This window comes from Leucoraja erinacea, chromosome 9 (assembly GCF_028641065.1).
Source record: "Leucoraja erinacea ecotype New England chromosome 9, Leri_hhj_1, whole genome shotgun sequence".
NCBI classification, from domain to species: Eukaryota; Metazoa; Chordata; class Chondrichthyes; order Rajiformes; family Rajidae; genus Leucoraja; species Leucoraja erinaceus.
Window position 1 is genome coordinate 52,458,114 of NC_073385.1, and position 20,506 is coordinate 52,478,619.

At 43.3% G+C, this 20,506-nt stretch overlaps 1 protein-coding gene across 1 annotated transcript in view; it reads right to left on the reverse strand.

Annotated features, from left to right (window-relative positions):
* Positions 1 to 18,355, reverse strand: part of LOC129700382 (deubiquitinase DESI2) — a 135,693-nt gene extending 117,338 nt beyond the window's left edge. The window contains exon 1 of the mRNA XM_055640821.1: positions 17,454 to 18,355. Coding sequence (XP_055496796.1) covers positions 17,454 to 17,492 — 39 coding nt within the window. The 5' untranslated portion in view covers positions 17,493 to 18,355. The remainder of the gene's footprint in view (positions 1 to 17,453) is intronic.
* Positions 18,356 to 20,506: the final 2,151 nt, after the last annotated feature.

The window sequence follows — 20,506 nt, forward strand, 5'->3', positions numbered from 1 at the left end:
AATTATATTTTATTATACAAGAAAGGAGCCATTTGGCCCATCAAGTTTATGCTAGCACTCACAGTAAACCCATCCATCCCAGTCTCCAACAAAGCTAGATCTCCAGAGATGCTGCCTGAATGGTTGAGTTACTCCAGCACCGTGTTTATCTTTGGTTAAACCAGCATCTGCAGTTCTTTGGGTTAGATAAAATTGGATATCAGAAAGCCAACCTCTTTCTTTTCCCCAATCTTCAAACTCTCCCACACACATTACCTACACTGTTTACCGATTCTCTAAAAATATTTCTCTTAGCTACCCACGCATCAAATCTTGATGGGTTTGTGCTTGGCCTTTCATCCAGAATTGTGGAGAGAACAAGCGACTTTCAAAGTATTTTTTGTGGCGTTTGACACCTGCTACAATCTTGTACATTCCCAAGCTTTCCCCTACTTGTTTATTACATTTCTGCCTTACGCACTGGAAAGTCTGTTTCCAATGCTACTTAAGATGATGATTCATGACAGCTTTCACTGAGCAGCCTGAGTAATACTCTCCAAAATTAGACATCCTATAAGCTACTGAGATGAATCATGTCACTTCAAGAGCTGCAAAAGCTGAAGCTCAGTATCACGTGTATTTTTTTTTTGCCAGACAATTGATGACTCAAATTATCAGCTAGTATCCATATTAGCCATCTGGTAATGAAGCAGTTAAGCCTTTCACAGGGCTGCAGCAGTGGGCTTCATAACTAGCACTCACCGACACTTGACGAATGTGCATGGTTCTGTTTTTCAGTACTGTGAATATTGCATTTGTTAACAATAGCAATGAGAGCACTGAGAAGTGTGAGTGTCCAGTGCCAGGTATTTGTAGCTCGCCAGCCAGTATTCCCTGTCCGCAGATTGCATCTGGTATTAGAATTTGGCAGAAATGCAGGATCAGTTGGAATTGCATTGGTGGTTTCTGCACTTGTTTGCAAATAGCTGCATAGAAAGAGTGTGAAGTCCCATTCAGGACGGCACAGCAGTGCAGTGGTAGAGCTGTTGCCTCACAGCACCAGAGACCAGCGTTCGATCCTGATTACGGGTCTGTGTGAAGCGTGCACGTTTTCCCTGTGACTGTGTGTAATTTCTCTGGATGCTCCGGGTTTCTCCCACATTTCAAAGACTTGCAGGTCCGAAGAAGGGTCCCAACCCAAAACGCCACCTATCCTTTTCTCCAGAGATGCTGCCTTACCCAGCCGAGTTACTACAGCACTTCGTGTCTCTTTGGTATAAATCAGCATCTGCAGTTCCTTGCTTCTACAGGTTTGTAGGTTAATTGGCTCTGTAAATTGCCCCTAGTGTGTAGAACATTGAACTAGTGTACAGGTGATCAATGGTTGGCGTGGATACGGTGTGCCATAGGGCTTGTTTCCACACTGTATCTCTAACGTAAACTATCTCCAATATTTCAATTATATACAGAACAGCCCTTAATAGTGTTCATTTTAGAAACCATTTGTTCTGATTTATGTTCTACATCGATGCCAGATTTAGCTGGCACAGAGCACATTGTTCACTGACAGGCAGGTTTCTGCCAAGAATCAATCAGCGCCATGGGAGTGGGGGGAGGAGATGGGTGGGGAAGAGGTAGGAGAGAAGCTGAGCCAAGATAGCCAGAGGAACGATCCTTGGCAGTCACTGAACCCAAACAGGGTTTATTTCTCTGCATATGGAGACTGAAACAGGGCTGGTATGAGTCTCAAGGGCCTGTCTACTTGCATGCGATTGCATGCATTTGGCGCGACCAAACGGAAGCGGAGTTCACGCGAAGTTCACGCTAAGTACGCGCTAAATACACGCTACGCGCTACGCGCTAAGTTCACGCTAAGTTCACGCTAAGTTCACGCTAAGTTCACACGTGACGCCATTTGCGGCATACTCACCAATCAGCTGGGCAGGAGGCGGGCCGACTGAATTTGGGCATCACACGGTGTCGGGCGGTGACGTCATCACACAACGCCACGCCGGGCGGTGATGTCATCGTGCAATGCCACGCGCTGGCCGTACGCCGTCAAGACACTGCATAAGCCGTCAAGACGATGTGTACGCAGGCAATCCGCCTGCGTGCCGACAGGCCGTTGGCGCGCAAAATTTTCAGTGCGGGATTTTGTGCGCGATGTCGGGACCAGCCCCGCACAGCTCCATACACCTCCGCGCTTTGAAGTGGGACAGGCCCCGCGTGGACATACGATGCCCGTACGCCTCAAGCGACCACGTTTGGTCGCGCCAGATGCATGCAGTCGCATGCAAGTGGGACAGGCCCTTAACAGTAAGCCTTTGTAGCTGGAGATCTCAGGCTGATGAGTCAATATATCACTGCAAAGTCAATGATTACTAAAACAATTGCTGGTCTTTAGAATTTAAGCTTTAGAGATTGGGCATGGAAACAGGTCCTTTGGCCAACTGAGTGTGTGCTGACCAGCGATCCCCGTACACTGCACAATCCTACACATTAGGGACAATTTACTTTTTTACAGAAGCCAATTAACCTACAAACCTTCATGACCTTGGAGTTCAGGAGGAAACTGGAGCACCTAGAGAAAGCCCACACAGGCACAAGAAGAACGTCCAAACTCCGTAGAGACGGCACCCACAGTCAGGATTGAACCTGGATCTCTAGCACTGTAAGGCAGCAATTCTACCACTGCGCCACAATGCCGTTTACTTTAGTTTAGTTTATTGTCACATTTACTGAGGTACAGTGAAAAGTTTTTTTGTTGCATGCCATCCAGTCAGCGGAAGGGTGATACACGATTACAATCGATCCGTCCACAGTGTGCAGATACAGAATAAAGGGAATGACGTTTAGTGCAAGATAAAGTCCAGTAAAATCTGATTAAAGATAGTCCGAGGGTCTCTAATGGTAGGTTAGGACCATCTCTAGTTGGTGATTGGATGTTTCAGATGCCTGAAAACAGCGGGGAAGAAACTGTCTCTGAATCTAGGGCCAAATTCATAAATAGTTCATGCTTTAGTAACTTTGACAGCACTGACAATATGGTCATTTCCATCCTCAGTTTTTATCAGGACCATAAGAATGGATTCAGTAAGGACGTTCTCATTGAATCACAAGTGTTTCAAATCTTTGTTGGCAGCTGTGCAGATATGCTTGTAAATCCTGCCAAAAAGGAGCAGGAATAGAAACAAAATTTAGCAGAGGATTCATGCATTGTAAGGCCATTTTAGTCAAGTCTGTATTTCTGTGACTGTAAGTGTAAGTGTATGACTGTAAGAGTATCAGTGGAAGTATGGACTGCTAACTTACTTTATCCCAGGTTCTACTAGGAACTTACTATTATGGATCAAGCACAGCTGAATTAGCAACACAGATGGAGGGGATTCACGCCCACGAAAACTCGGGAGGTGATGACTCCAGACGGGAATCATGAAGCTATGCCCATAAAAACTCAGGAAGCTTGATGAGATTCTGGGAAAATATATCAGCATCTTGTTGTTAAAATGTTTAATAGAATGTAACAGTCACCAGTGTAAAACCAGTTATCATATGATGATGGTTATCATATGATAAAAGAGAGGAATGTAAATCCTGGCCAAAATGGAGCAGGAATAGAAACAAAATTTAGCAGAGGATTCATGCATTGTAAGGCCATTTAAGTCAAGTCTGTATTTCTGTGTATAAAAAGCCACAAGCTGCTGGCTGGTGTCAGGAAGTCTAGGTCCCAGATCAATGTTGCAGATAAGGAATGTCTTCGATTGTCAGTATGAATGAGATACTTGCAGAGGACCTCCAAAGTATTGTAAATGCATGAGTTTGATTGGATTGCTGCAAAAGAATTGTAAATGTAAATAATATTGCAAGACAGTTACCCTGTTGTTTGTTGATTGGCCAAAGTGTTAAGCCCTGGCAGGATTGTTTTGAGTTCCAGGGTAAATGTTGCATTATTCAGTTAATTAGCTTCCTTCCAGAAGCTTCTGCCAGAAACTTTGTAATCGGTTTGGGGAACTGTCAATAATGCATTGATGTAATTAATATGTTTGATTGGACTGTAAAGAGACCACCCCTATTAGTGCGGCCCCTCAAGGTTCGTGATCCCATAAAACGTAACCCCATTTTAGATCGGTCGATCTTCTGGAGGAATGCTTGGGACGGCGTGACCTTTTTAAATGTGTCTGCTTGCAAGAGGCTGAAGGGCTTAGCCAGGCAGAGACAAAGATCGCTGTGGTTTAGGTATCGTATAGGGGAATTTGCTGTTCAATCTAAAAATAAACTTTAGTTGTTCCAGTGTTTGAGTCAGTGTTTTTTACTAAACTAGACTAGTGGGGTAAGCTTTAGTAGAGCATATTTTCATGCTCAAGGCATGTAGTATCCAAGGTTCAGTGAAGGAGAAGTACGGATACCCAGGATTGGGAATGTGCCTTGGGGCCTCGTTCTTCAAACAACTCAGAGTCCAGATTGACTGAGATGTTTGTCAGTGTTCAAAGTCGAAAGTCAAAGTGAAATTCAGGAGTAATCAAAGTGATCAAAGAGTTGGAGGTTGGATCAGTGGATGGGAGGTCGCAATGTGGAAAATGAAAGGAAAATACCCTAATAGAGTGGTGTTGCCAGCACCGCCTAGATGTGGTTGTTCTGAGCATGTGCTGTTTCTGATGCACTTGAAAACATCCCAGCCCAATTTTCCTTGATAGACCACCCCCAAGAGATCACTGCAGAAATACATCATCCATGCACATCAAACTCAGGAATCACATCCTTTGTGTAACTGGAATCCAGGAATGAATTCCTGGAGCAGAGCAAATTAGCCCAGAAATGATCATGTTTAGTTTAGAGATACAGTGAGGAAACAGGACCTTCGGCCCAATGGGTCCATGCTGACCACTGATCACCCACACACTAGTTCTATGTTATCCCACTTTGGGGCATGCTAGGGCAATTTACAGTGGCCTACATTATCCTACAAACCTGCATTCTTTGGAATGTGGGAGAAAACCGGAGCACCCAGAGGAAGCCAACAAGGTCACGGGGAGAATGTACAACCTCCACACAGACGGTGCCCAAGGTCCTGGTCGAACCCGAGTCTTTGGCACCTCAAGACAGCAATTGTACTGTTGCACCCACTGTGCAGGTCAATCATTGTCACGTTCCCCTCATGTAATAACTGTAGCTCTGGAATAAATGGCATTATTCTTGGTATTTGTTTCTTGGTGTTTCGTGAATGCCTCGGGTAGAAAAGGCCACATGTTGAGCACCATTTTGCATCCTTGCCACTCTTCCCTCCAACCAGCTTGCCCTGCTGTGTGCCACTGCCTGCCCAATCAACTACTCATGCTACACAACAATACAATACAATACAATACAACAGGTGGGAGAGCTGCTCATGTATCTACAACTGGATCCTCCACATTTATATAGAAGTCTTGAGGTCAGAGAAATGCCTTAAGCACTTTGCATGCCTTTCTTCCTAGATCTATACAAATTGAAACGACTGCACAAAGCACAAATGCACTTGTAGAATCACAGCCAAAGGAGAGAGGGGAAAAAAGCAGCCCAGCAACTAACTGGCAAATAGTCAGTGAACTCTAATGGATGATGGTATGGAATCCTTCTTGCCTGATTAACACTGTCCAGCCACACAACATTGAGGGAGGTCATTACAGAACACAATGCAAAGTGCTGGAATAGGGTATCTGAAGAGGGGTCCCAAACTGAAACATCAGCTATCCAGAGATGCTGCCTGACCCAATGACCCACCTCTTTGTGTCCTATTTTGTAGGACCAGCATATGCAGTTCCTTTTTCTTCATTATTGAGCATCTGAGCTCCTAAATGCCAAGGGTCCATGCTAATATTGTGCTGGTGCATTCCTTCCCATAAGTAACACCATGGGTGTCCTTTAGTAGCTCAATGGATGCTTGTAGCATCATGGAATGAGTGTTAATTTCTCACCGTCAGCTCAGATAATGAAGACCTTTATAGAAAGCAGTGTTTAAATCGTGCTTCAAAATTTATGAAATAATTACTAATTTATTAGCCTGTAGCAAACAGCATCCAACAGGCCTCAAGTGCAGTAATGGATTAAAAGTAACAACTAATATAAACTTACATTTGGCACAGATAATTGGTCAAAAAGATCCAAGCTATCGTTTTACTGTAAACTTTACTGCTAATGAGGTAACCTTTTTCGCCGAAACAAAAAGTGGGAATGCACAGGTTGCCAAACAATTTTGGTGACAAGCAAGCTGAAATGACATACCAAGCACTTGGAAAAGCTGCTTTCTCAACTTACAGCAGGGCTACTCAGAGCCACCTAGTTCTCAAGTATTCTAAAAGTGCGAAAGGCTTCATTTGAATATCTCCATGCCTGTAGCAAGATTTCATCTCCTGAGAATTCTTCCCTTAAAGTGGAAGATAAAGTTGGGAGAATGGCTTAAATGAAAATTGCATGACACAGTCATTAGATAAGGACTTTTCAGACTTTAGAAACCGTGCAGCCAGCGAGTCTGCGATCACCCAGTACACTGACACTATCTTATACAATGGGCAAAATTTTTGATTTTCTTTTACCAAAGGTAATTAACCTATAAAACGGTACATCTTTGGTGCGTGGGAGGAAACCGGAGCACCTCGAGAGAACCCACGCTGTCTCAGGGAGAACATTCAAACTCCGTACAGGCAGCTCCTGCAGGCAAGATTGAACCCGCGTCTTTAGCACTGTAATGCCCCTGTCCCACTTAGGAAACCTGAACGGAAACCTCTGGAGACTTTGCGCCCCACCCAAGTTTTCCGTGCGGTTCACGGAGGTTTTTGTCAGTCTCCCTACCTGCTTCCACTACCTGCAACCTCCGGCAACCACCTGCAACCTCCGGGAACCGCACGAAAACCTTGGGTGGGGCGCAAAGTCTTTAGAGGTTTCCGTTCAGGTTTCCTGTGGGACAGGGGCATAAGGCAGCAACTCTCCTTCTGTGCCACTGTGCTGCCCAATGCTCATAATCCATATGAGTGAGATGGGTGAATCTGTGAATACAGTTCCTTTTATTACCTAATGAAAGTCACATTGCTTTGCCACAATGAACATGCTTGAAGTTCTGATTAGTTTAATGTAGTTTAGTTTAGAGATACAGCATGGAAACAGGTCCTTCGGCCCACTGAGTAAAGCCAACCATCGATCTTCCACTCAGGCTAGTTCCCTGTTATCTCACTTCATCATCCACTCCCTACACAACGGGGCACTTTTAAAAATGCAAATTAACCGTCAAACCCACAATTCTTTTGGGATGTTCAGAGAAAGCAGAGCACCCGGAGGAAACCCACGCGGACATGGGGAAAACGTGCAAACTCCACACAGACAGCTCCTGAGGTCGAGATGTAGGAAACACAGCAGACAATTAGCCTGCAACAACCTCCCACAGATAGCAATGTACAAACTCGGTATGGACAGCACCCATAGTCTGGTTGGAACCTAGGTCTCTGGCTCTCTCAGGCAGCAACTCTTCCACTGCTAAAAGACCTGTGATTTCAGTATCTGAGGCATATTGAGCTGCCACAGACACTCACGCATGAATCACTTAGAATCACCGGTGTAATGAGGAAATACAGCAGGAAAATAAGCCAATCACCCTGTTCAGTCAGTACTGTCCAATTTCATTACATGGTGTTCAAGAAATTAAGCAGGATAGATACACAAGGAATTATTTCCATCGGTCAGGGAGTCTTTGGCCAGTGGGCATGACTTGAAAATTATGTAGACACAAGGAACTGCAGCTGCTGGTTTAGAAAAGACAAAGTGCTGGAATCTCAGCAGGTCAGGCAGGATCTTTGGAGATCATGTCTGAAGAAAGGTCTCGACCCCAAAACGTCACCTATCCAAGTTCTTCAGTGATGCTGCCTGACCCGCTGAGTTACCAGCTGAGGCATTCAGGTGAACATTTTGATAAACTTAACCTGAGCAGAAGGTAACAGAAACCTGGAACTCTCTTCACTATTCTTTGGAATGGAGGACAACCTCGTACCTTCCTGTGTTCCCATTGCCCCAAAAATGCCTGTGATTTCAGTCACTGAGGCTGAGATTAAGATCCTTCTGGAGAGGAAGTCCTGGGAAAGCATCCAGCCCAGATGGTGTACCTGGTCACACTGTCAAAACCCAACTGGCTGGAATGTTCACAGACATCTTCATTGCGACACTGTAAAGTCCCCACCTGCTTTAAAAGGATATCTACAATACCAGTGCCCAAGAAGAGCAAAGTAACAAGCCTCGGTGAATATCAATAGGTGGTACTCAGGTCGTTCGTGACAAAGTGCCCTGAGAGTTTGTTTATGACACAAATCAGTTCCTGCCTCAATAATGACCTGCCACCCACTTTTGTTCACCGGCCGCCACAACAGATTGACAGCAGATAATGATCTTGTAGGCTCTCCATTAGGCACATATGTCAGATTTATTTTTAAATCGACTACTACTCAGAGTTTAGTTTACCCTTCCAAATTCATCATCCGGCTCAGAAGAACTTACAGTGCCAGAGACCCAGATTCAATCCTGACAATGGGTGCTGTTTGTTCTGAGTTCGTACGTTCTTCCTGTAAATGCGTGGGTTTTCTCCGGGTACTCCGGTTTCCTCCCGCACTCCAAAGACGTACAGGTTTGTAAGTTAATTGGCTTTGATAAGTTGTAAATCTGTCCCTAGTGTGTGTAGGTTAGTGTAAGTAGTGATCACTGGTCTGAGCGGACACGGTGAGCTGAAGGGCCTGTTTCTGTGCTGTATCTCTAAAGTCTAAAACAAGATTTGCATTTATGGAATACCTTTTTCCTGCTCCTAGATGCACTAACGCACTTTAAAACCTTTTAAAGTACTTTTAATGTGTCACTACCACAATGCAAGAACCAATTTGTAAATAGCTTCACCAACGAAAGAATGTGATCATGTCCAGCATTGCTAATTGAGTCATGTGTCTATATACTGAATACAAATTTCATGTTCTTCTTATGTCTGCCAGAGAGATCACATGATGGGCCTGCCCCACTGGGGCGTCATTTGCACGTCACACCTAATCGCGCAAAGATTAGATACATCCCAAAATCCTGGGGTGCTGCTCGTAACCGCGAGTCACTGCCTACGTCACCACGCACCATGCGAACGTAATGCACGTCGTGCGTCGAGACACGTAAATGATGTCGCGTAAATGACGCGCACATGATGCCCAAGTGGGACAGGGCCTTGAGGACTTACCATAACATCTCACCCAAAAGTCAGGTTTCCAACAAGGTAGTAGATAGAGTCATAGAGAATCATAGTGGAAACAGGCCCATTGGCCCAACTTGCCCACGCCGACCATCATGTCCCATCTACACTAGCCCCTCCTGCTTGCGTTTGGCCCATATCCCTCTAAACCTATCCTATCCATGTACCTATCTAAATGTTTCTTAAACATTGTGACAGTCCCTGCCTCAACTACCTCCCCTGGCAGTACATTCCATATGATGTTGATTTATTTCTTCGTTTGACCTCGTTAAGAAATCAGATGTGTGTTCAAATTCTATAGCTATTCAATCCACATGCCATGAAGGCAAAGTGTTTCTTTGAGGGCATGAAACTGCAGCTGTCAGCAAAATTCCCCTGAAGGCACCAAGAACTGCAGATGCTGGAGTCTTCAGCCAAACACAAAAGACCAGAGTAACTCTGCAGGCAGCATCTGTGGAGGGAATTTATGGGTGACGTTTCGGATTGGGACCCTACTTCAGACCTTTTTCAGAATTTCCTCAAAATTCCCTTGCTGGTACTTGAAGCAGACCAGAGGAGCAAATGGAATCAAATGTTTGGAGGTGAGAGAAGCCGATTTAAACTGTTGTAGAGGTGGGCAGGAATCCAGAATGCCTCCTGTTTTGTGTAGGAATGAACGGCAGATGCTGGTTTATACTGAAGATAGACACAAATGCTGGAGTAACTCAGCTGGTCAGCCAGCATCTTTGGAATGATAGGTGACATATCTGGTCAGAACCCTTCTTCAGACTGTTTTAGCAAGATTGCTGTTACTGCATTAGTGAATGTTTTTAATTTCATGTGCATCGTGACTGGGTGATGTTTCAAAGCTCACTGTCAGCCCAATAATATTTGGCCAATGTTAGGAGTACTTCCAATTTCACATCAGACTAACTCAGAATAGGCTAGGTATCGAAAAGCAAAAATGCCTCAGGACCCTAATTCTGAAATAAAAGTAGAAAAGACAGATGCTCAGCAGCACAGGAAGCATCTGTGGAAAGAAAAACAAAGTTCACATTTCAGGCGATGAGCTTTCATCAGAATTATCTGCTTATTATAATTGGTGACACCCATCCAGCATTTGTTTAAATACAGCCATTTTTACTGCTCATGTTTTTCAGACAATTTTGAACCCTCCAGACATGTAACCAACATATAGTTTTTTTTTGTTTAGGTTACAGACACAGCACAGAAACAGGACCTTCAGCCCACCGAGTTCAGGCCGACCAGCGAATCCCGCACATTAACACTATCTGACACACACAAGGGACAATTTTACATTGATACCAAGCCTACAACACTGTACGTTTTTGAAGTGTGGGAGGAAACCAAAGATCCCGGAGAAAACCCACGGGAATGTACAAACTCCGTACAGACAGCATCCATATGGAGGATCAATCCCGGGTCCCTGGCGCTGTAAAACAGTGGCTCTACCGCTATGCCACCGTGCCCGCCTGTTTGCTGTGCCAGAGAACAAGTAGATGTTGAGATAAAATTGTACCCGGTAGCTGTCAGTGCTAGCTATTATACTTTGGTCATTTGGGTTTCCCTTGTGATTGAGGAGGGCCGATCCCCTGGCTTCAATAAACAGTTCCTTTACACCAATGTTGGCCTCCAATTATTTAGTAGTTTTCCATTCTTTCCTCACATGTTAAAAACAGTTTGAAAATAGAAAAGTTCAGCACAAGAACAGATCCTTTAGCCTACAACGTCTGTGCCGAACATGATGCCAAGATAAACTAACCTCATCTGCCTGCACATAATCCATATCCCTCCATTCCCTGCATATCCACGTGACCATCTTTAGTTTAGTTTAGTTTAGAGATAAAGCACGGTAACAGGCCCTTCGGCCCACCGAGTTCACGCCGACCAGCGATCCCCGTACACTAACACTATCCTACACACTTGGGACAATTTACAATTTTAATGACATCAATTAGCTTACAAACCTGGATGTCTTGGGAATGTGGGAGGAAACCTTAGCACCCGGAGAAAATCCACGTGATCACAGGGAGAATGTAGAAACACCGTACAGATAGCACCCGGAGTCAGGATCGATCCCGGATCCCAGCGCTGTAAGGCAGCAACTCTACCGTTACGCCACCATGCCGCCCATAAAGTTTTTTATACGCAGCTTTTTAAATGATGCCTAAAATTATATTTGAACTCACTCCTGCACTGGCAGGAATGGTGGAGAATGACTGTTCACATATTTTCTATGAACTCTTCGCTGCGAACTATGGAATCAAAATTAATTGTAATTTTCTTCAAGAGACGTGTTTGCCCCTTACATTCCAGGCAAATTACCTTCCTGAAGCTTGGCTGGGAGAATGCTGACAGTGCACATTGCCCATTGCATGTCATACGTAATGGGGTAGTGTAGTCAAGAAAATTAGGAAAGGTAAAGCACAAAAGAAAAGGAAGCTTTATTTCTAAACTACATAAAAGTTCATACATTAGTTGCATATCTCAATGAACTAACCTGCTTGCAAGTATAATGTTCATCATTGTGGCTGTGCCTTTAGTAAAATTTCATCGTATTTGGCGGTGTGGAAGATTGCAACCTTCACGTGGTCCACCCTGTTTCGATTAATGCAATCAACCCGACATGCAGAAACATCACAAACAGATCTATCCATGACCTACAACTTTAGGCTGTGCACGCAAGGAGAAGAAGATCGTATTTGTCTATTCAAATATTTAAGAAGCATTCCTGTGAAACATGACAGCTTCATGCTTAGGAAAAGAAAACACTTTTCAGGTTGTGTGAACATGAGGTTCAAGAGGTAACTCGTGTGGGCCTGATAGATCATTACTTATTTACAACAGACCGTTTGTAAAAGGTTTATTTCAGATGCTGACAGCTTTGTCGCCTGTTTAGATGAGACATGATGAAACACAAAATGCACTATTTCCCACATAACGCATCAATAAAATAATGGCAGGTAATTCTCCCAGCACTGGGTTTTGTGAAAACGCCAGTTGAATAATTCAGTTTTCATGTTATGATCCACCCTGGCTTGTTTTGATGCTATTGTTTATTCTGCTGTTGAATAATCGATAAAGTCTAATCTAATTCATCCAAATTGCATGAATTGCGTTTTAGGAATAAATTAAAGTATATCATGGGGATATGGATAAACATGTGGATTTTCTGGGAATCTGCAAGGTCTGGGGCAAATATTAAAGGCAGTGAATGCAGGAGGATCATTTCAGAGCAAGAATGATTTCACCCTCATTACTCATATGCAAGTAAATATAGAAACATGGATACATAGAAAATAGGTGCAGGAGTAGGCCATTCGGCCTTTCGGGCAATATGATCATGGCTGATCATCCAGAATCAGTACCCTGTTCCTGCTTTCTCCCCATATACCTTGATTCCATTAGCCCTAAGAGCTAAATCTAACTCTCTCTTGAATACATCCAGTGAATTGATCTCCACTGCCTTCTGTGGCAGAGAATTCCACAGATTCACAACTCTCTGGGTGAAAAAGTTTTTCCTCATCTCAGTCCTAAGAATAAGGCCTACTCCTTATCTTAAAATGTGACCCCTGGTTCTGGACTCCCCAAACATGGGGAACATTTTTCCTGCATCTAACCTGTCCAATCCCTTAAGAATTTTATATGTTTCTATAAGATATCCTCTCATCCTTCTAAATTCCAGTGAATACAAGCCCAAAGTAAACCAAATTCATCAATACCTTTGCTTAGAAATTGCCATTTGTAATGTTGGTGGAATATTGCTCAATGAATTTGTGCAATTGTGCATTTCCTTTTAATATCATAACATATTCTCTGACTAAATAATACCCTTCCTAAGGTTGTGTAAACTAATAGAAACAGTCCATCAAGCCAGTTCTTCCTTTCAATGAATTCATAATAGATCTATGCTTTGTTGAATGCCATGGTTTGCGACCCTTAATAATCTTGCTTGAATAAAATCTATCAGTCTTAGTTTACAAATTCCACATAGGTCTACTCTCCAAATATTTGAATGAGAGTTCCAGACCTGCACCAGTCTTTATGTAACAGAATTATTCCTGTCAACACCTCCGATGCTATATACATTTGGTTGATGTTTATTGAAAAATCGACTTCAATTTCAGCAAGTGTCACTACAGGCTGCATCTTACTGCTTTAAATCTAAACTATCACAAACTCACCAAATTGATCACATAATTAAACAGTTCTCTTCCACAAAAATCCACTTGCTTGGGATCATATTTAACATTGTAAATCTGACAACTGGCAACATCATTACGTAAATCCACACATCAAAATGCACCAGACACAGTTAATGGTGAGGGGTTGGGATGGAAGGGGTGTGGAAGGTAAAGGTAGATAACAGTAATTACAACGTCAGGAGGATTTGAGAACTATATTGGATATATACTTATATCATTTGTAAAAACAACAAAGCTGTTTTGTTATAAGTGCACTGTTCCATTAGTCACCGTTTACATTCGATCAGACACCCAATTAAATATCGCTATCGAAATAAATTATAGAGCACGTCTCAATATCAACTACTGAAATCACAACGTGAAAGTAAAGAACCTTCAAGTCATGACACCGTCTGATAATGGGACAATGTCACACGTTGACCATTTCCACAATAAAGGATGGAAAGGAATAAAAAAAATAATGCCTAAATGATATGTCCTGGGAAAATCCTGCCTCTTGCTTCATATGATAAGTGAATAGGCACATATCACTGCCCACAAGTTCAGGGGTGAGTGTGTTTTAACAGAAGAGGTAATTGACATAAGGAAATAGGGAGAAGATCAATCATGGTCTTACAGACTGGTGAAAAAGGCTCAAAAATCACTTCTGAAGAAGGGTCACCCATCCTTTTTCTCCAGAGATGCTGCCTGACCCGCCGAGTTACTCCATCACTTTGTTTCTATCAAAAATCATTATGCTTATTCATGATAAACAAACCCTCAGACAATCCTGTGGGATTATCTGCTGCTCAGGCAGTATTAGCCATGACACAAATTAGAATGGAATAATTGATAATGCCTACTGATTGCATATCACTGCATGTTTTTTTTTGAACAGGACATCCAAGGATTTATTTCCACCTAAAGCCAATGAATAACAAACCAAAGCCACGTGTGAGATGTAACATCACTCTGTCAAAGATGCTCCTGGTAGCACAGAGGATGTAAAGTGACAATACGAATTGGACAAGATGAAATGAACCAGATACAGCACATTAAAAAAAATCTTAATTGCTGGTTGATGTAACATTATCTTATTTTCAATTTACAAAGCAATTTTGTGTCATGTGTGGATGCAGATGATTAAAGAAAATTTAAAATGTTCTTGCAAATAAATCTCAGTTCAAATTGTGGCCATTAGGCCAGTTGATTAACATAGCCTGCAGAGTGGTGAATATGCATTTTACAATTCTCATTGCAAGCCTAAGTGTTTTGCTCCTAAGAGTGACATTGGTGTCCTCATTAACATTGTCATTAAGCACAATTAGATTTGTTTTAAATGTCACTGGATCCTGGTATGTAAGAAGGCATGCTTAACATCATTAGAAAGTTAATATTAAGTACTTCTGTACATCTTTTAAGCAGAATACTTCCTATATATTATAATCTGAGTTTTGAGAAATGTTATCAAACATGTCAGCAATGTGTAAAATAGGGGTTATTGGGGAAGCAACTTTGGTGTTAATTATCTTTTAGGTGTTTTTGAGCTGTAAGTGTGAAGAGGGTAGGGTATTTTAAATAAATATTGTCTCTAAATCATCATCCATCATTTTATTTATGACAAGTATTTTTGTTTATTCATTTAGAGATGATAACCATTTCAAATTACTCTGAACCGAGTTGGTTTGTAGATTTTTCCCTAAGAGACAATCAGAATATGGGCCTCCCTGCCTCTCTCTATCTCTCTCTGCCTCTCTCACTCTCTCTGTCTCTCTCCACTTTACCCACTGGATCTCTAGGTATCACCTTGAGGTTGACAGACGTTTTGCACTGTTGGTTTCTTTATTTGACTGCAAGATGATATTCAATCACCAAAACTGTCTTTTCTCACATCCATTATGCATTATCACCTTCATTCATCCGTTGCCGAGCCACTCATCCGTACTTCTGATCTGCTAGTCTTGACTATTCCAATGTTCTCCCAGTTGTCCTCATATCTTTCACTTTACAAAAATATTAACACAACACAACAATATTTTAACTCCCCCTAAATCCCTTTTACACTTTACCCTTGACATCACTGGCTTACACTGGTGATCCATTTGGGCAATATTAAATATTGTTCTTTGACTTCCCATATCTTACAGGCAACACGCTTCCATATCTCCATAACATAACCCAACTTGACCATCTCCCTTATTCATCTCTGAACTTAATCACCTCACCATTAACCAACAGCTTCCTAGTCATTAAACTCTGAAGTTTACGACCCCTCCCGCCCCCATAACCTCTCAATTGGTTCATCCCTCCCTTTCTTTTTAATATGCCACATAAAACCGATCACTGACCGAGTCTAAGTCATGTTGTCTAATACAGCTCAGTGTCATAATTTTGTTGGATACATTTTCTTTGATTAACACTGAGTCACATTTCACCGTTAAAGATATAACATAAGTGTTAGATACTTTTGCTATTTTTATAAATGTTAAGGCATTCTGCAAGCAGGAGATATGAAAAAGGCCTCATATAACTTCTGAACCAAACTCAACTAACTCACACATGAAGAACTATCTCCCCTTCTGTGCATGAGGTGATTTGATTTTTTTTTACCATTACAGATTCTTTATGTGCAATTTTAATAAAATTAATTCAGAAACATGACTTTAATTTCAGGTTATTATAATGAAATATGGAGTTTACACGGTGTGACACAAAAGCCAAGGCAACACCAAGTCCAAGAGGTTTAACAATGTTACAGCCTTAAAATATGTTATTGCCTTTGGCCACGACCAAACATAAAAGTTGGAACAGTGTGGAATGAGCTTCCAGTGGAAGTGGTGGAGGCAGGTTCATTGGTATCATTTAAAAATAAATTGGATAGGCATATGGATGAGAAGGGAATGGAGGGTTATGGTATGAGTGCAGGCAGGTGGGACTAAGGCGAAAAAAAGTTGTTCGGCGCGGACTTGTAGGGCCGAGATGACCTGTTTCCGTGCTGTAATTGTTATATGATTATATGGTTATATGGTTAGTACAGCATAGGAACAGGCAATTCATCCCACAACTCATCCCACATCCCAGGTTAAACTAATCTCCTCTACCTGCACATGATCCATATTCCCCCATTACATGCATACCCATGTGCCTATGTAAAAGCCTCTTAAATGCCACCATCATATCTGCCTACACCACTAGCCCTGGCAGTGTGTTCCAGGCATCCAATATTTGCCTCTCATAATTGTAAATACTTCTATCAGATCTACCCACAGCTTCTGACAATCCAGAGAAAACAATTCAAGTTTGTCCAACCTCTCCTTGTAGCAAATACTCTCTAAACAAGGCAGCATTTTGATAAAGCCTTTTGCATCCTCCCCAAACCTTGCACACCCTTCCTGTTACAGAGTGACCAGAACTGCACACATTACTCCAAATGCAACCTAATTAAAAGACATATGAAGCTGCACCATGACTTGCTGACTCTTATACACAATGCCCCCCGACCGATGAAAGCAAGCATTCCATACACATTCTTTACCACTCAATCTACTTGTGTTGCCTTTTTCAAGCAGCTAAGAACTGGGACCAAAGATCTTTCTGTACATCAATGCTTTAAGGCCTTTGCCCTTAACACCCCAAAATGTGATCTGTACAAAACTTTTCTGTATATTTGTTCTTGGTGTATGCTATGATAAATATAGCATTTTACTAAATTGTCATAATGCTTTAAGGGGAACGCTTAAAGCTGGGCTGCAACCTGAGAAAGCAAATTTAATATCATAAGATTTGTAAAACAGAAACAATATGCACATACTAACAAAGAAAGAGCAAAGATTCTCCCAACACCAAGAATCCTACTTATAACTCTTCAATCCAACGTGAATGCACACCACCATTCTCTGTGTCAATTCAGTTAATGTAGATTATTTTGCGCCTGAACACAGATGGAGCGACCTCTGGGGAAGAGGCTAACACACTGACCCCCATATTTATTATGCAGTCCATTAGATTTTAATGTTTATTGCATCAAATGGGTGCTATTTAGGACTTACCATATCGTAAACATTGAGAATGACTGGTTCATTTGCCATCGCTCGTTGCAGAGATCATTCAGATCCAATAATCCTTCGATCAATTACTGGCCCTGGGTCGCTCTCACTGGCCCACGGTTACGGTTGCATCCAAGATCAAACGGGCGCAACAATTTTTTTTTCAGGCAAGAATCGGAAATCTATCCACTGTCCAAAAATACACGGTGAGGACTGGACAGCCTCTACTTCGTGCAATGTGATCGGGAGAGTGTGCCGACAGTTCATCCATAGGTAGTGCCCCGTTCTATAAATCTAGCCTGAATAAAAAGGCAGATACACGTATCGCAGCACTTTAAAACAAAATGCATCGAAGTCCCCAACAATATACCGGCTCAACGGCTGGATTTTGGTTAGACGTCACTGCATTAGACGCCCCTGCCCCGCTGGAAAAAGCTTGCTTCATGCCCGGCTTTCAGGAGGGGTGTGGAGATGAGGTGCAGGTTACTTTTCCGCCGGCGCCTTGCCGAGGCGAGCGGCAGCAGCGGTGGCCGGCGCTGTCCAGGGTACTGATGCAGCGAGGCTCCCCCTCGCCTGGCTGGAGTAGGATGACATCACTTGAAGGCTGCCCGGGAAGCGGCTCCCCAGCCTGGATTTTAAAGCAGCCACTGCAAATTGAGATGGAGATGCTGCGAGCTGGTTACATCATAAGCGTTCAGCGCTTCAGCAGGCCCGGGAAACGCTTAAAGGTGGGCTGCAACCTGAGAAAGCAAAACTTGCTTAAAAATCATGAAAGTCTGGGGTGGTCAGGAACCCCTTGAATTAAAAAAAAAACTCGGATTAAAACATTACTTTTTAACTGCAATGTTAATTCCACGTTATTAAGTGAATGGGAGCAGCTAAGATTGGATCATAGTTTAAAGTCAATAGAGGGAACTGATGAAAATATTGTGCAGGATGCAATGAGAATTTGTCACTGGGAGCAAGGGATTGGACATTGGAAAGAGAGAGAGAGAGAGAGGGGGGGGGGGGGGGGGATAGAGCTGGTCATGTGAAAGGTTCAGTGACTAGTTGATGGCAGCTCCGCTAGCCAGCGTGGAGCACATTCCTGCGGCGCGTTGCGTTGCGATTCGTGGTCCTGGGTCAGGAAAAGGGGGCCGTTCGCAGAACCCGCTGCTTCACTCCGGTCCAGAACAGCGGGGAGGTTCGCCTTTAAATCCCGGCGTTTGAGATGAGTTTGTGCACAGCCTTGCAGCAATCCCGAAATAAAACACTTGATCCGAGGCATTCGCAGGACAACCACACGTGATTTTTCCCCTTCCTCCGAGCAGATAGATGTTGATAGCGGCTGCAGTTTATGACATTTCAACTGGCGATTCTTGCGTGAGAAGGCTACAGGAGGTTAGGCAACAGGGAGATCGGATATTCTTGAACTTCACATTCTCCCTTTCAAGTCCTTCTATTAAAAAAAAACAGTATTATCCTGAACAAAGTGTTACAATAAAAAGCATCGTTTTTATATTCAGGAAAGCTCCCAATGTTGCAGAATGGGGTTGGGATACAGGTAGGGATAACTCCTGTGGATAGCACCACTAGAGGACAGTAGTGACAACCGTCCACAAAGTCCAAGCACACGTTGTGTTAATTCGTATAATCAGCGCCGCTTCAACTAAAATCAACGACGGACCATTATTATAGCACACACTAACCCTCACCTAATCGAGTCCATACACAAACTTCAATGGGGCCATCTCAAAACGGGTAGCATCACATTCTAAGGCAGGAATGAACCTCGAAATCTAATTTTCAACTGTGAAATTTATCTGTAGTGAAAAGTTGAGAATTCTTCACATCCATTCTAACCTTGTGACATTAAGGTGGCTTTGCAATGAAGGGAATTTTTTTCTTGATCTGTGATACTTTTAAAAGGGTTGTGAAACATGTTGTACAATCAAAAGAAGTTTATAAATGTATTGTAGAAAGAAGGAACTGCAGATGCTTACAAAAGAAGACACAAAGTGCTGGAGTAACTCAGTGGGTCAGGCAGCATCTTCGAGAAACATGGATAGATGATGTTTTGGTTCAAGACCCTTCTTCATTCTGAAGTCTGAGGAAGGATCCCTACACAAAACACCACCAATCCATGTTCTCCTGAGATGCTGCCTGACCCGCTGAGGTACTCCAGCACGTTGTGTCTTCTTTTATAAATATATTCATCTTTGGTAGACTTGCAGGATGGAGGATGACTTTCTTCCATTTGGGTTCTAAAACCGGCAACTCTATGGATTCTTGCCATATCCGCAAACCGAAAAATGCCATTTTTTCCCAGGATGTCATCTGCACACCAAAGCTCGCGTTTGGCGCCAAACTTGACCCTAAACGACCCACGGTCAACCCAGGTCTGTACTACTGTAGCGGCTGCCTCCTCCCCGGAGACCGGGGAGAGACACTTCAGATCATTGCTTAAATGTTAGTCAGTTAGTTTGAAAGAGTCTAGTCCCCTACTGGTCCAAATGCCTTACCGGGTCGCCGTGCACCCAGTGCTGTGGCCGGCAACTCCCAGCTGGGGCTCGGGCGTCTGGCCCTGGAGCTCCGGCCCCGGCAACTCTACCCCTGGCTGCGAGGCGCTCCAAACTCCCCCAGCTCCCACATTTTGTCGGCGGCGTCGCAGCGCTGGGATACCAGCGGGGAGCGGGCAATGCCTTACCGGATCACGGTGCGGTAAGATCCGGAGCGCTGTAGCCGCCGACACACATCGTGGAGCTGGGGCTGCGGGCATCCAACTATTTAGCTGTTATATCTGGATTTGGAGCGCCTCAGGGGTAGAGTTTCGGGGTTGGAGCTCGGACGGAGCCCCCAACTCCGCGATGTTAGTCGCCCAGTTAGGGGACTAAGAACAAAGCCCCTTTGTACCCCCCCCCCCCCCCCCCCACCACCACATAAAATCTAAACTAACTGAAACATTTATGCAATGATTTACATGATTCCCCGGTCTCCGGGGAGGAGGGGCTCCAGACGTTTCAAGCCGCCCCCGCGCTACCTTCCTAATCTACGCCAAAAATCTTCCATTCGTAAAT